Raw genomic sequence first — 14,205 nt, 5'->3', positions numbered from 1 at the left:
AGCGTTTGTCAAACTCTGACAGACACTTGTCAATCTGCTCTCTGTAGCGCGCACTGTCAAGTTACGCACACGCCTTCCGTTGAGTCTCCAGTTCTGACGCGAGGTTTTGGAAGTTTCCCAAATCATGGCGCTGCAGCTTTAGCTTCTTTAGTAGAAATAAATTGGAAGGCTAACTAATTAGCTCACCGGAGTTTTGCAGTAGCTCGCACGGTTGACCGCGCATACGTGGTGACCCGTGTGTTAGAAAATCAAGTGTCAAATGCCATGAGGAAATCAAATTTTTTTTTGAATGGCATGCGATCTACCTCCAAACAATTTCCGTGTAACTGATGAACGCTTCATCTGTCATAATAAATGTTAATAACTACTAATCATTTACTTGTCTCTCCTGATTGAAATATAATCAACTAGAAGATGTACCACAATATCACGTATTTTTCGCCATGACTCGGCGAGCTACGCACTCCGGACAAAGCTACGAACACAAAGCTAAAAGCTAACACGGACAACAAATACATCAGAAAGCACGAGAATTCGACACAGATTCTAGAGATATCTTCAGAATTTCTTTCCGTGAAACCATTACAGAGCTATGAGCAAACAAGCACCAGAACCACAAATCGCTTTATCAATAATAATCATAAATGCACCATACCGTGAGCTGATTTCGTGAAGAGAACGGATAAATTCCCGGTTATTTCCATTCAAATATGTGTTCGACGTATATCCTGTTTGTCATTGAACTGTTTCCTTGAAGAAAGGGGGGTCAATCTAGTTTAGGGGAGCTGGGGGTAGGGATTTTACTTTCGGCATATCGGATTTTACGCTTCGCGAGGGACGGCGTGGTTTTGATTCTGACTGGCTAACCATTCTGTCAATCAATACCATGTTATCCCGGCTCAATTCTATTTACTCTGACGCGTCGAAGGAGGGTTCATTCACTGAAATCGACCAATGGGCTGCTGAGGTAGGTCTCCACAGACACAGAGAAACTGCAGTCAGACGAGACAGTTCCATGGATCACAGACACAAAACAGGGCTCAGATAGGATTCAGGCTCTCAAAATGAAGCCAAACTGCTGTATTTGGTTAGATTGAACACTATTAGTGATAAAACAAGTGAAATATATAGTTATACAGTATATAAAATTACAATGGAACAGCTGGTTCCAAAATGACAATTTCGTGACCTCGCCTGACATCTGTACTAAAACCTCTCTAATTTTGTTCTGCTTCACTTTATCAAAGTCAAAATTTGCAGAGAGACTGTTCACATGTTGTGCTATGATTTGGGAGAGTTTTAAACTTTCGTTAGCATCATTCAAAAGAGATAATCATGCTTTCAGTGCTTTTTTTTTCAGGCGAACCTGAAACTTTTCAATTTGAGCTGTGTGCCATCTTCATTTACTCTTAACCAGTAACATATAGACTATTTACACATCTGAACAAATCTCACAAGTGTTACCTTTATTATAACATGAAAAGTATTGAAATAGACCTTGTAGTTGCAGAAATACATTCTTTTTAGTATGGGTATGCCATTTTCGAGCAGAGGTCTAAATATAGGGCTAGGGTTAGAAAGGTTGAACAAAAATATTGAATATGTCAATAACACAATGAAAATATAAAGAATTATTTTTGATCCTTCATTTTAATTATAACAGCAAACATAGTGCAGGAAAAGTATTTTGCATTTAAAGCTATCGTTAACAACAAACTGATGAATGAAGACAAAAAAAAAGTGGAACACAGTTGAATACAAATTCAAAAATTACTTAAAATTAACAAATGGTCTTTTCTTTTTTATGGAACAGATGTAGTTCAAAATTGGAAAGAGCCCTACATGTAGTATGCAGGGGTTGAGTACAACACATAGGGGTTGAGTTTTCTGCCTGCTGGAGCAAAGCTGCTGTTCTCATGGGCCTGGCGGCGGTAGTACCTGCGGAGGGCAGGACTGCCGGGGTGGCACTGTCTCACATGGAGGAAGTACTCATCAGGGCGGCTTGAGGTGTAACCACAATCCTCACACACAAAGATCTTAGAGCGTCTTTGGCGGTAGGCATACTGTTGGTGAACGCTGTGAATCTTCCTCATATGGGACTCCAAAGAGCAGCGCTGTGTGAAGGCTTTCTCACATAGGTCACACTTGTAGGGACGGATGCCTGCAGCAGGGAGAGACAAAACAAGTTTTTTTTCCTGTGCATGTTTGTGTGGATCGCAGGGTGTTTCTCAATGTCAAGGAAGGATCCTTCTACAACTGAATTCCAAGGATGCTACGTCATCGAATCCTGACAAAGGACTGTTCCAATGTCCAGGATCATTCAAACGAGTCCTTCATTTAGAGGATTTTGAAGAATGCATATGTGTATCCTCCACGTTTCTAAAACACCCTAAATCCTATGCGCACTATGCATTTCCTGTCCACATAATTGGAAACGGCAAATTTGCAAGTAAACTTTAAGTTATTTCACCTCAGCTGTCTGCCAAAATTTCTGAGCAAATTATAGGTACGAAATTGTCAATCCAGTTGCTGAATCTTCACTCATATTAGATCTACGAGACCTAATTCAGAAGTTTGTTACGACTTTCGTTGCGCAGCAACAGACTTCTAATTTGAGCTATTAATAGGACTGAGGCGGTGCACCGGCAGCGGCAGGGAAAGGACAGTGTGTAGAGAATAACTAGTTGCATTAAAGCTATATTTCGACCAACCTACAGTGAGCAACTGTTGGAAGTCGACTGACAGGGGTCCCTAATAGGCGGACCGCGGTCCGGATCTGGACCCAGACGTCGTTGTATCCGGACCCAGGACCTAAAACCGATAGATAATTGAGAATTATTCAATTTTGACAGAGCGCCTCTATTTTAACCGGAGCAGCTTTTTCAGCCTTTATGGCACTTGTTGAGCGGTGCAGCGGTTTTATACTTTGTACTTCCTGATTTGAACGTCTTCAGGCTCTTTCCTCACAAGATAAGGTAACTTCATATAATCTATTTATTCGTTTTTGTCAAAACAGCTTCAATGACAAAATCAAATATTTGATAAATAAATAAATATCCTCTGTTTTCATGTTTATTTTTTGTTCCATCTTTAACCCTTAATGTTTCTGAGTAAATGGAATATTCCAGGCTGAACACACGTGATCCGTCCTCTTTGTTTACCTTTTTTTTTACGTCTCCATGCATCCACTGGTTACCCCTTGTTTAACATCACATTGCAATGATTTGTGGGTAATTCCCTAAGGCTAAGTCAGCATACCATGCTGACTTACGGAAAGGGTTCATAAAGGGCTCAAAATGTCTGCAAGAGAGCCCTCAAACACTTGACGATTTGACAGTGGGACATCCCTAAACCCTCACGGACTTCGCGGGAGCGCGCCTCAAAGTCCGTGAGTCCGTAAGGGGGGACATTGGGATTTGGCCAATGAGAATAATTACGTGAGTCAGAGAAGTTATTTCACATGACGTTCTCCAAAGAGAGAAAAGTGGTCAGAGAGACCAGAGTCTTTAACCAAGAATGAACAGACTCTTATAGGTTAATTCTTCCCACGGACAGTTTAAAACCAGTGTGTCTCATATGTTCAGAGACCGTGACGATTATTAAAAGCAGTAATGTGAAACGCCACTACGAGACAAAGCACAACTGTTTTGAGCGAACATACCATCTCACATCTGAAATGAAGTCACAGAAAATAAACCTAAGAGCCCAATATGATCAGAATCCTAACACATTAATTCACTTCACAACAATGATGTTAACAGAGAGGATAGAGCTGAAACAAGTGATTTAGAAACCACAGATAAAGTCCATGCTCACAACTTTCTCTTTTTAGATGATGAGAAAAATATAATATTGTGTCTTTTTTGATTGACATCACTTCACACCTGAATGAACTGAATTTAAAGCTGCAGGACAATTCAGTGAAATTCATTTTTCAAAAGCTTTCTGTTATGTCAGTTATTCTTTAATCCAGCCCTTATTTTACTTGAAATGAGAAGAACAATTATTTATATATTTCTATGTATTATTTTTAATCCATCCAGTTAAATTTGAAAACTGAGAATAATAATTGTTAAAATATAATTGATGAGTACTTTCTTTATTTGATTTGACAGTTGTTGACTACACAGAGACGTTACTAGTACTAGGCTTCTTGAATATACAGTATATATATATATAGCACTAAATAGTGCAAGTTAGATATTATTGGAAAGTTCCAGACCTTTGCCCAAGGAGATTTTCTCAATCTGGACCTTTTGGAATTTTAATTGAATACCCCTGGACTAAACTAACCAAGACGGAGTTTTATTTTGTTTTTGTCGACTTTGAAAGAAGTAACAGTCTGCAATGTAAAATTGCTGTGTTTTTCAATGGAGCCGGTAGGTTTGAGGAGAGCATGACAGCTGTTTCTTTACACATCCAACTTAATTTTTTTAATGATTGTTGGAAAAATAGCATGCATTATAGGTCTAAACTAATATATATGGCTGGACCGTGCATGGTCAATTTGCTGAATTGTAGCCACATTTTTACACAGTAATAGTGCTACCATCTATAATATGAATTCATGGAAGTTTCTGACCTGTGTGTGTTCGCATATGCCTCTTGAGGTCGAAGGTATCGTTGAATCCTTTGCCACAAAATCGACAAGGATGTCTCTTCACCAAGCTGTGGCACTTCAGGTGTCGAGTCAGCATGCGCTGCAGAGGGAATATCTTGTGGCACACTGAGCACACAAAGTCACCTGATCCGGGGGAGGAACGGGGATGGGGCTGGAAAGACAAAAGTGCTTGATGAATATGACAATATGGGTAAGGCATCAGCATCAGGATTTTTCACTTACAAGGAACAATTTCTTGTCTGAATAATTATCAATCCACACTATGTGCCAAGCATTCCTATGTAAGCCCAGTATTCATATTAAATTATGTTTGACCTATTACGCTTTGACCTATTACACCCTGCAGTGGATATCAGGCTGTGCCCTCTGACAGGCAACACCATTCTCTAACTGTGATCTTATGTTGTTTGAAGCTGCCTTAACTCGGCAGCTAGACACAGCCTACTGCGGGCGACTGTGGCTCATCGACATGGACTAGCGGACCGGGGATCGAACCGCAGATCCTCTGATTAAAAGACGACCCTGCTCTACCACTGAGCCACAGTCGCCCCATTGTGTAGCATTGTGATGCCTATATCCAACTGCTGTCCCGCTGTAGGTTTAAACTTTGTAGTTTAGAAACATATCTGAATGTCTGAATAAAAATATTCCAGAATTTGTCCTTTGACTGTGTCTGATACTTTGAAGTACTCTATTGCCCCCCACAGTACACTACGTGGAACGGAACAAAATGTATTGGCTATTATCTAAGAATTCCACATGCAAGCCTCTTCATTCCCACTTTGCTGACTGAATTTGATGCTATGTCATGGTGTGCTCCAAGCATCCACAAAATCCTGGTATTCCGGCATTCTGCACTGAGGTGTCGATTAGCTTATTCCTTTCTAACTAGACAATCTCTGTGCCACTACACTAAATTACGGCACACCATCAGACCAAGGTATGCCCAACAGGATTGGCTGATGCTGACGTTGCTCACCAAATTACCATTTCTTTCACAATTACCCTCTTTCAAAGTGAGGGCTGAAACATCCGTTAGATGTCCTCTTACCCCAATAGTGAATTATTTAGTGGTGACGCTAACTCCCTGTCCCTGCATCTGGATGCAGCTTTACTTAGTAAGCCTCTAAAACCCTCTTTCAGAGTTCCACAAGTCCTTACTGAATAATGCCTTAGCAAAACAGCTTCCATAGCTCCTTCCTTTTTTCTTTTTCTTTTTAAAGGCTTTCTGCTTTCTTTAAAATTGCCAATTTAGCTTTAACGTCATTCTGCAGCAGATTCAAGTCCTCTGTCTTGCTATTTGTAGCCCTCCTCCACTGCCTCCAGAGTTGCCTTCACTGTCCCAACGAGTCAGTCGATCTCCAGTTACCACTTTGACTTTACTACCTCTAAAACTACCATTTGCCTACTCTAAATCCATGCCATATTCATAGATTAAATCCCCCATCTTCTCTGACTTATTTTTAATTGTCCCTTTCAGCACCTGAATAAACAGTTGCCCATATGCCCTTCATTTTAGCCCTAGGCCATTATATTTTGGGTGTCTGCCCATCACTCCTGTCTTTCCTTGGCTGCCTACTGTCCCCTCTCTCCTGCCGTTCAGACTTCCTGCTTTCTTTTTAGTAGCAGGGATGTTGTTAACCTCGTGAACTTTGGTTACTAACCTGACGCTAGACTTAACACTCATTTAAACTCTATCTCCAGTTGTGTTTCCTCTATCTTTTATGGCTTCCACTGAAGTGCTCTCCCTGCTTGTTGGGAATTTCGTCCCATGGTCAATAGCCGGGCTTTTTGCCATCCGGCCATGGATTGCCAGCCCATATTTTCCTGTCCAGTCCATCTCCTCCAGTCAGCTGTCTTTCCAGTGTGTTAGCTGCTCTATTCACAGCCATCACTAGCTTATGCCAGTTATGACACTCATCAATACACAATAAAAAAGTAGGTAGGGTGAGCATATTCTGATATATATGGAAGCCCAGTCAACTTGCTATATTATAAGAATGACACTACACTTAAGAAGAAAATGGGACCTATAACCTTTGCTCTGTGAAGTCCCAGTGTAGTGGGATGGTATACGGAGCCCCGGAGCATAACTGTGGACCAGTCCAGCCTGTTGTCAGCCCCTGGTCCTCCTGATCCTGCCAAAGGTACTGACACTCTCATTCCTGCTGTCCCACATCCTAAGGTGACTGACTGAGCCACAGTTGAAGGCTGTTGGGTGTCAGGACAGCAGGGTGTCTGCTCCATAGAAATTTCATTAACTTTAAGGCACAAAAGGAAACAATTGTTTGCTTAATAAGTGAATTAACAAGGTCAAATTAATTACATAAAAATACATACATACATATAAAAATACATGAGACAGCTTAAGAGGAATAAACTAACTTGGATGTTACTGCTTACCTTTGACAGTTGAAAAAGCTATCTGAAGATACTTCTAATTCTTACCTAGTGTATTATCTTCTTTCCACTCAAGCTGTTCTGGCTCTTTCCATTGCCATGCTCCACATGCCCCACGTTTCTTTTTCACAAGGAAAGACCTCGGCATCCTTTGAATTTTATCCGTCTTAGTTCTCTTTTTCTTCTACTTCTGTTGATCTTATATCTCACACTCAACCTCTGATCCTTGCAGCCCCACCACTTTTAGTTGTGTGGACCAATCTAGATATCACCTTACCTCCAATCCTTACATCCAAGCCTCATCAGTCAACAACCTGCACCTACAGTATGTCAGCAAAATCACAGTGCTAATTTCCATAACACTCTCTGGGAAGAGTTGGAAGGTTTGGATCTCGAGAGAAGGGGGGGGTGAGAGGCTCAGTATTTTGACTTATGTACACCTGTGTTGATTGTGCGCATGCGTCATTTTAACTGGTCCCCACTGGTTTTGCATTTCAGGTAGTGAGAATCCGGAGAGCTTCGCATTCAAGTGGCCCTTGGCATGCAAATTTTAGCCCCGGACCAAGCCCTGGCCCTGGACAAAGGGGACGGTTTGAGTAACAGGAGCAAGTACAGAGGAGCCACAGCCTTAACTGCTAGGTAAATCAGCCCTTTCTCTTTTTAGCCTCTTTCTGTTGCAATTGTTTGGTGGGATTACAAAGCTTTAAAAAACCGCACAAAGGCCATTCACACACATATTTAAGTACTTGCTGTCAGTTGACAGTGTTCTTTACATGATTGCAAATACATGATGGTACTTTCCATCTTGATGTGTTGTTCCCTGCCACTGGCCCAGTGCATGCTGGGATAGGCGGAACTGAAAAGGGTGGTATAGAAAACGGAGGGATTGATGGATGTATTACTTTTATTTCCATTGAAAAGTTCTGCCAATGAACAACACATTTTGAAAGAAAACTCCACAACCATGTCTAATTGTCTGCACAGTCAGTGCATGCTTCGGAAGAAAATGAACTGCACGCATCTTATTTTACTGGACTCTGCATGGCAAATACAAATGCAACTCGAGACTAAACCCCATCATGCAAATAGTAATAGAGGTCACTCCAAGAACATCAGGAGGATCATGTACAAACTGTACGGTAGGATAAACACACTTCTGTCCTGCATTACTGCTGTATTTAGCCAATGTATGTCCCATATTTCAGCTGTGCCATTCAGTACAATATGGACAGTAAATAATATAAAAAATAAACCCAGTTGCTCCTTTAAAGTGCTGTTCAAAGCTCACTGGGGAAGTCTCTTTTTGTAGCTCACTGTATATGGGTCTTCCGACATCACATTATCATTAACAGTTCATAATATTTACAAAATGAATTTGTGTATGTCTTTAGATGAGGTAATTAAATGTGCCTTTTGATAATAAATCTCTTAATACTGTGTGATATACTGTATGGTATGTAGTGTTACCATTTCCTAAAAGGCCTGCTAAGACTGTTGTCTGTACTGTGTGTTGTTGCCCTCCAGAGCTGCACTCTAACTGTATGCAAAACAGCAGCCTGTGTGCTGCAGCATGGAAATTAAATGGTAAAAAGGTAGCTTCAGCATTTCTTTGTGCTAGACTAAAAACTGGCCCTGTCACCTGTCTAATTTCAAGCTTTTTGTCCACTGACTCAAGTCTTAGCACTGGACACTGTGAGCTATGTCTTCTTTTGATAGTGACGTGCTGTATTTACTGAGACGATAAATAAATACATTCAGTTGATGATTTCATTGACAGTCACCACTGTCAGTCTTGGCAAATGCTGATTCAACTATATTTAACATATTTGCACAATTCAATGAGCTCTGGGCATCTACAATGGCCTGACAGAGGGTTTTGTTTGTTTGTTTTGCTTTAGGTAAATGTGAACACACTTGACTAACCGTTGATGTGTTCTTGCTTGTCACTGCCTTGTTGCCTCTTACAGATAAAAGTCAGTGTGAGTTGATTTGTTACTGCTATTCTTTAGTTGTATTTATTGTGTGTATTCTGTAATAGATAACATTAAAAATAAACAATGATAAGTAAATTTTATTTCAGAGGCTAGATTGTGAGATTACATCAACAGCTGTATTCACAGCTGAAAATGAGTGCAGTTCTCTGAAATCAGGCTCGGCAGATCTGAATGAGAAAATAAAGTTATTTTAAAATCACCCAGATTTCCTTCATATTTTGGGGAATGAGAACTCCCAGTGTGTCGTGCTTGCCTTGTCTGTTTTATTTATTGCTGTGCTTTTAATCAGCCCGACATGTCATACCCCTTCTTACATATTTCCAGCCTGCCTCTTCACTGTCAAACTGTTCAAAAAAGGGGAAAATGGCAAAAAAAAAAAGAAAAGAAAATAAATCACTGTCCTGGTGTGTGTGAACTAGATGCAAGTTGAGCATGCATGTATATGTTCATGTTGAGGGTGGGAGGCAACATAGAATGTCCTCTAGATGGGTTGGCGACCTAATCCCATACTCCACCCACTCTCCGAGCTGCAAACACATGAATGAATGTTTGTACACAGCAGGCACATTGTCCAAGACTTTATAAATTACATTGGACCTTCTCTTCTCATGAATTTTGATTAAACTGTTTTTCAATAGCTGTTGTATCACTGGCTCAATCCTCCTAAGGCTGGCTTCGACAAACTGCCTATTGAACTCAGATAAGAAGCTTTCTCCGAGGTATATCATCCCCAAAACTAAAGGCCCTTCTGGTAACACTTTATAATAACTACACGCTATGAAGCATTAGTTAAGTATGAGTAAACACTTAATTTATCATTTATCAAGCATTGTTCCTACATTAACACTCATTAGTATGCAATTCATAACAACAGTTATAAACGTTTTAGTCTTGATTAATAAGCTCGTCTATTATGTGTTTTGTGATTGTGTTTTCACTTTATAAATGATGGATTCCCCATTTGTAAATGAAGCATTATATATATTACAAACCAATTATTAAGGAGTTGTAGATGATTAATAACATCATTTATAAAGTGTTAGTAAATGATTAAGAACTTATTTAGATATTCATACATTTATATATATATATGTTTTAGATATGCACTAATGGTTAGGAACTATGTTAATATATGCTTTATAAATGTGTATTAATACTGCAATTCATAATTAATTTAGGTAGTTAGTAGTCTTACCTCATCTAAAGTAAGGACTATCTATGCCTTACAAAGCATTTATAAATGACATTGAAAGGCCATCAGTGTCTCAAAACCCACAAAAGTCTCAGTTACCTTCTCAACAGAAAAGTCAAATAAGACACAACACAAAGTGATCAAGAACATATCAATATTTATTGCAAGATGCAAACAATGTACTCGTAAATACATGAGGTCCCACAAAATACTTAACTAATGACTAGTAACTACCTGAATTAATTATGAATTGCAGTATTAATACGCATTTATAAAGCATATATTAACATAGTCCCTAACCATTAGTGCATATCTAAATCCAGTGGTGGGCCGTCAGGGCCAGCAAGGCCTTCTCTGCTGGCCTAGACAGAATCACAAAGTTATAGCTATTTTATAATTTAATTAATTTTCATAAATACACTACAAGTATTCTAAATATTTTTTCCCATTAGCTTATTATCTCATTGCACAGCTACTGTCTTCCTCAGTTGCGCTGGAAGCGCAGCTTGTTTTAAGTAGAGCTTTTATCCAATCAGATTTCACACCTATGCTGTCTCTAAGTAAAAAAAAATCTGCCCGGAGGCCTTGAGACTTACAAGTGAATCCCTTTGCAGTTTAAGTAAATGGGGACGATATTGTTGATTGTCATAGTCTTCAACCAATCAGATTTTTAGTTTGACATGTTGGACGTATTCTTTGACGTGCCAGAGCTTCTAGCTGGCCTACAAGTACGTCAGCATTAACATGTGGTTTGATTGGTCAGTGGGCTAGCGTGACTGTTGTGAAACTAGCTAGCAGAACTTTGTATTAGTAAGAGTTAGAGTTTAAAGATATGTAAGATGTTTTTACATGACATTACCTTTTTAGCATTTTGGGATGTTTGGTGGTGACAATTCCAATATCTATTGCCTCTGTCGAGCGGACATTTTCAGCCCTCAAATGCATTAAAACGTATTTAAGAAATACAACGGGAGGCTCGACTGTCTTCACTGGAGTTCATGAATCGAGAAGGACCTCTTGCTGGAACTGAACTGCACCGATGTACTGTACAACCGTGGTATTAAACTCTTTGTAATCAAAGAAAGGAGGATGGACTTTTGTCTTTAAGTAGTGAACAGCAGCTTTGGTAAGTGAACTGCTTTGTTTTTACATCTGCAGTAGCGTTACTACTGTGTTCATTTTTCTATCATGTCATTTTTATGATATGGTTAATATTGTTCCCTCTGATGTGAATAATATTTCAATGGCATGTGCTCTTTAGTGTGTGGCAGAATGCGTGTTTTAGCGCAGCAGTGTTGCTGGTATGTGCAGAGGTATAGAGCTAAATCCAGGTCAAAAGTTTTGTTAATTTGAAAAATAAATTTGAACCTGAAAGTTCAAGTTGTGGTCTTGAACATTGAAAAATACATCAATGTATTCAAAAGTTTTTTTTGGTTGAATATAATTTTGATTCAGTTCTGGAATTCTTTTGAATACATATTTTTAAAAATTTTTCACTTTCAAATATCTTTTGATATTTGAGTTCTTATATTTTTCAGTTTCAGATTTTATATTTTCAGATTCAAATCTTTTTTTTTTCGGTTTCAAATCTTTTTTTCACTTTCAGGTCGTTCTTTTCAGTTCAGATCGTTTTTTTGTGAAATTCGTTAGCATAGCCGTCATCCTCCGTCAGTTTAGTCTGCTGGTGTAGTTGCCATGGCAACAAGTGCCAACTGATGTTAGCCTACATTAGCTTAGTTTAATAAAAATGAGTAGCCATACTATTACAATTCGGCATTTTTTTTACTAAACCGATTACAATTACCAACAGTCATACCTTCAAGGACCTTAATGCTTTGTCACATATTGTCAAATGACGACAAATAAAGGCTAAACTGCCGCGGCACCTCTCCCAAACAGTGGCACAACTTCCCGCAGCAGCGGAGCTTGCAACAGGAAGTGCCTCTACTAGCTGCCGCTGCCACATTCTGAGCTGGCCCTTTCTCGCGGACGCCATCGCAAGGATACTACGCTGCGTTCACAGTGGTGTGTGGAAGTGCAAAACGTCAGATATTAAAGTGTGGTAGTTGAGTCAATATGGCATAGTTTATTGCTCTTTTATTGTGAAAACGACCTGAAAGTGAAAAAAAGATTTGAAACCGAAAAAAAAAAGATTTCAATCTGAAAATATAAAATCTGAAACTGAAAAATATAAGAACTCAAATATCAAAATATATATGAATGTGAAAAATTAAAAAGAAAAATGTATTCAAAAGAATTCCAGAACTGAATCAAAAATATATTCAACCCAAAAAAACTTTTGAATACATTGCTGTATTTTTCAATGTTCAAGACCACAACTTGAACTTTCAGGTAAAAAATTTTTTTTTCAAATGAACAAAACTTTTGACCTGGATTTAGCTCCATACAGAGGCCTGTTGATCGTGTTATTTAGGTTTTATGTTATTCTACCTGCTGTGTTGTCATATAAATATATGTGACTGGTTCTTGTGAGTTTGTTCTTGTCGTGTTAATTACATTGATTTCGACTATATGCATTATCCGTTAATGATGCAGCATCCCTTTAATGCGTGTATTCATGAATCTGCACTCTGCAGTTAGTGTACTTGTAGCCCTCATAGGGGTTGAGCTTCATGTCACACTTTATTTCACTTGTCAAATGTTGCAGTGTTATGTGAATATGCAATTTTGACACAAAACAAATAATAAACGGTAGGTGTCATAATGAGGTTAATGGGAGGTGGTTCAACTGTAGTAGGACAGCACTGAAGGCCCAGGTATAAAATACACGGCCCGCCACTGTCTAAATCCATCCATCCATTTTCCTCCGCTTATCTGGGGTCGGGTCGCGGTGGCAGCAGGCCAAGCAGGCTGACCCAGACTTCCCTCTCCCCGGCAACATGTTCCAGCTCATTCTGGGGGATCCCAAGGCGTTCCCAGGCCAGCTGGAGATATAATCCCTCCAGCGTGTTCTGGGTCTTCCCCGGGGTCTCTTCCCAGTTGGACGTGCCTGGAAAACCTCCAGTGGGAGGCGTCCAGGAGGCATCCTAATTAGATGCCCGAACCACCTCAGCTGACTCCTTTCGACGCGAAGGAGTAGCGGCTCGACTCCAAGCTCCCTCCTGATGAGCGAGCTCCTTACCCTATCTCTAAGGCTGAGCCCGGCCACCCTACGGAGGAAACTCATTTCGGCCGCTTGTAGCCGCGACCTTGTCCTTTCGGTCACGACCAGAGTTCGTGACCATAGGTGAGGGTAGGAACGTAGACCGACCAGTAAATTGAGAGCTTTGCTCCCTCTTCACTAAGATGGTCCGGTGCAGCGCCTGCTTTACTGCTGCAGCCGCACCGATCCACCTGTCAATCTCCCGCTCCATCTTACCCTCACTCGTGAACAAGACCCCGAGATACTTGAACTCCTTTGCTTGAGGTAGGCACTCCGTCCCCACCTGGAGGGAGCAATCCACCGGTTTCCGGCAGAGCACCATGGCCTCAGATTTGGAGGTGCTAACTCTAATCCCCGTCGCTTCACACTCGGCTGAAAACCGCCCCAGTGAATGCTGGAGGTCACAATCCGAGGAGGCCAACAGGACTACATCATCTGCAAACAGCAGAGAGGCGATCCCGAGACCCCCGAACTTGACGTTCTCCGCCCCCAGGCTGCGCCTAGATATCCTGTCCATGAAAGTCACGAATAGGACTGGTGACAAAGGGCAGCCCTGGCGGAGGCCAACACCCACCGGGAACGTGTTGCCGAGAATGCGGACACAGCTCCTACTGCAGTCGTACAGAGACCGGATCGCCCGTTGTAACGGGTCCGGCACCCCATACTCCCGCAGCACTGTCTAAATCATTATATATAAATGCATGAATAATGTACATCTAAATAAGTTCTTAATCATTTACTAACACTTTAGAAATTATGTTATTAATCATCTACAGCTCCTTAATAATTGGTTTGTAATATATATAATACTTCAATTACAAATGGGGAATCCATC

The 14,205-nt window shown here is 40.4% G+C and overlaps 1 protein-coding gene across 1 annotated transcript; it reads right to left on the bottom strand.

Annotated features, from left to right (window-relative positions):
* Nucleotides 1–1,838: 1,838 nt before the first annotated feature.
* On the bottom strand, nt 1,839–7,169 carry LOC142959801 (putative transcription factor ovo-like protein 3). Its single transcript, XM_076101268.1, has 4 exons — nt 7,070–7,169; nt 6,659–6,882; nt 4,583–4,772; nt 1,839–2,161 (listed from the first exon to the last, which is right to left on the bottom strand). Exons 1-4 carry the CDS (start codon nt 7,167–7,169, stop codon nt 1,839–1,841), a joined length of 837 nt encoding a protein of 278 aa, XP_075957383.1.
* Nucleotides 7,170–14,205: the final 7,036 nt, after the last annotated feature.

This window comes from Anarhichas minor, unplaced genomic scaffold (genome assembly GCF_050575085.1).
Source record: "Anarhichas minor isolate MPS153535 unplaced genomic scaffold, ASM5057508v1 ptg000027l, whole genome shotgun sequence".
Lineage (NCBI taxonomy): Eukaryota > Metazoa > Chordata > Actinopteri > Perciformes > Anarhichadidae > Anarhichas > Anarhichas minor.
The sequence above is the reverse complement of the archived record's forward strand: the minus strand, read 5'-3'. Positions and strand labels throughout refer to the sequence as shown.

Coding starts and splice junctions, on each gene's coding strand:
- LOC142959801 (XM_076101268.1), bottom strand. CDS start 7,169: ATGCCGAGGTCTTTCCTTGTGAAAAAGAAACGTGGGGCATGTGGAGCA. Junction 6,883..7,069: donor GAAAGAAGATAATACACTAG/GTAAGAATTAGA, acceptor TGTGCCTTAAAG/TTAATGAAATTTCTATGGAG. Junction 2,162..4,582: donor GCATATGCGAACACACACAG/GTCAGAAACTTC, acceptor TCCCTGCTGCAG/GCATCCGTCCCTACAAGTGT.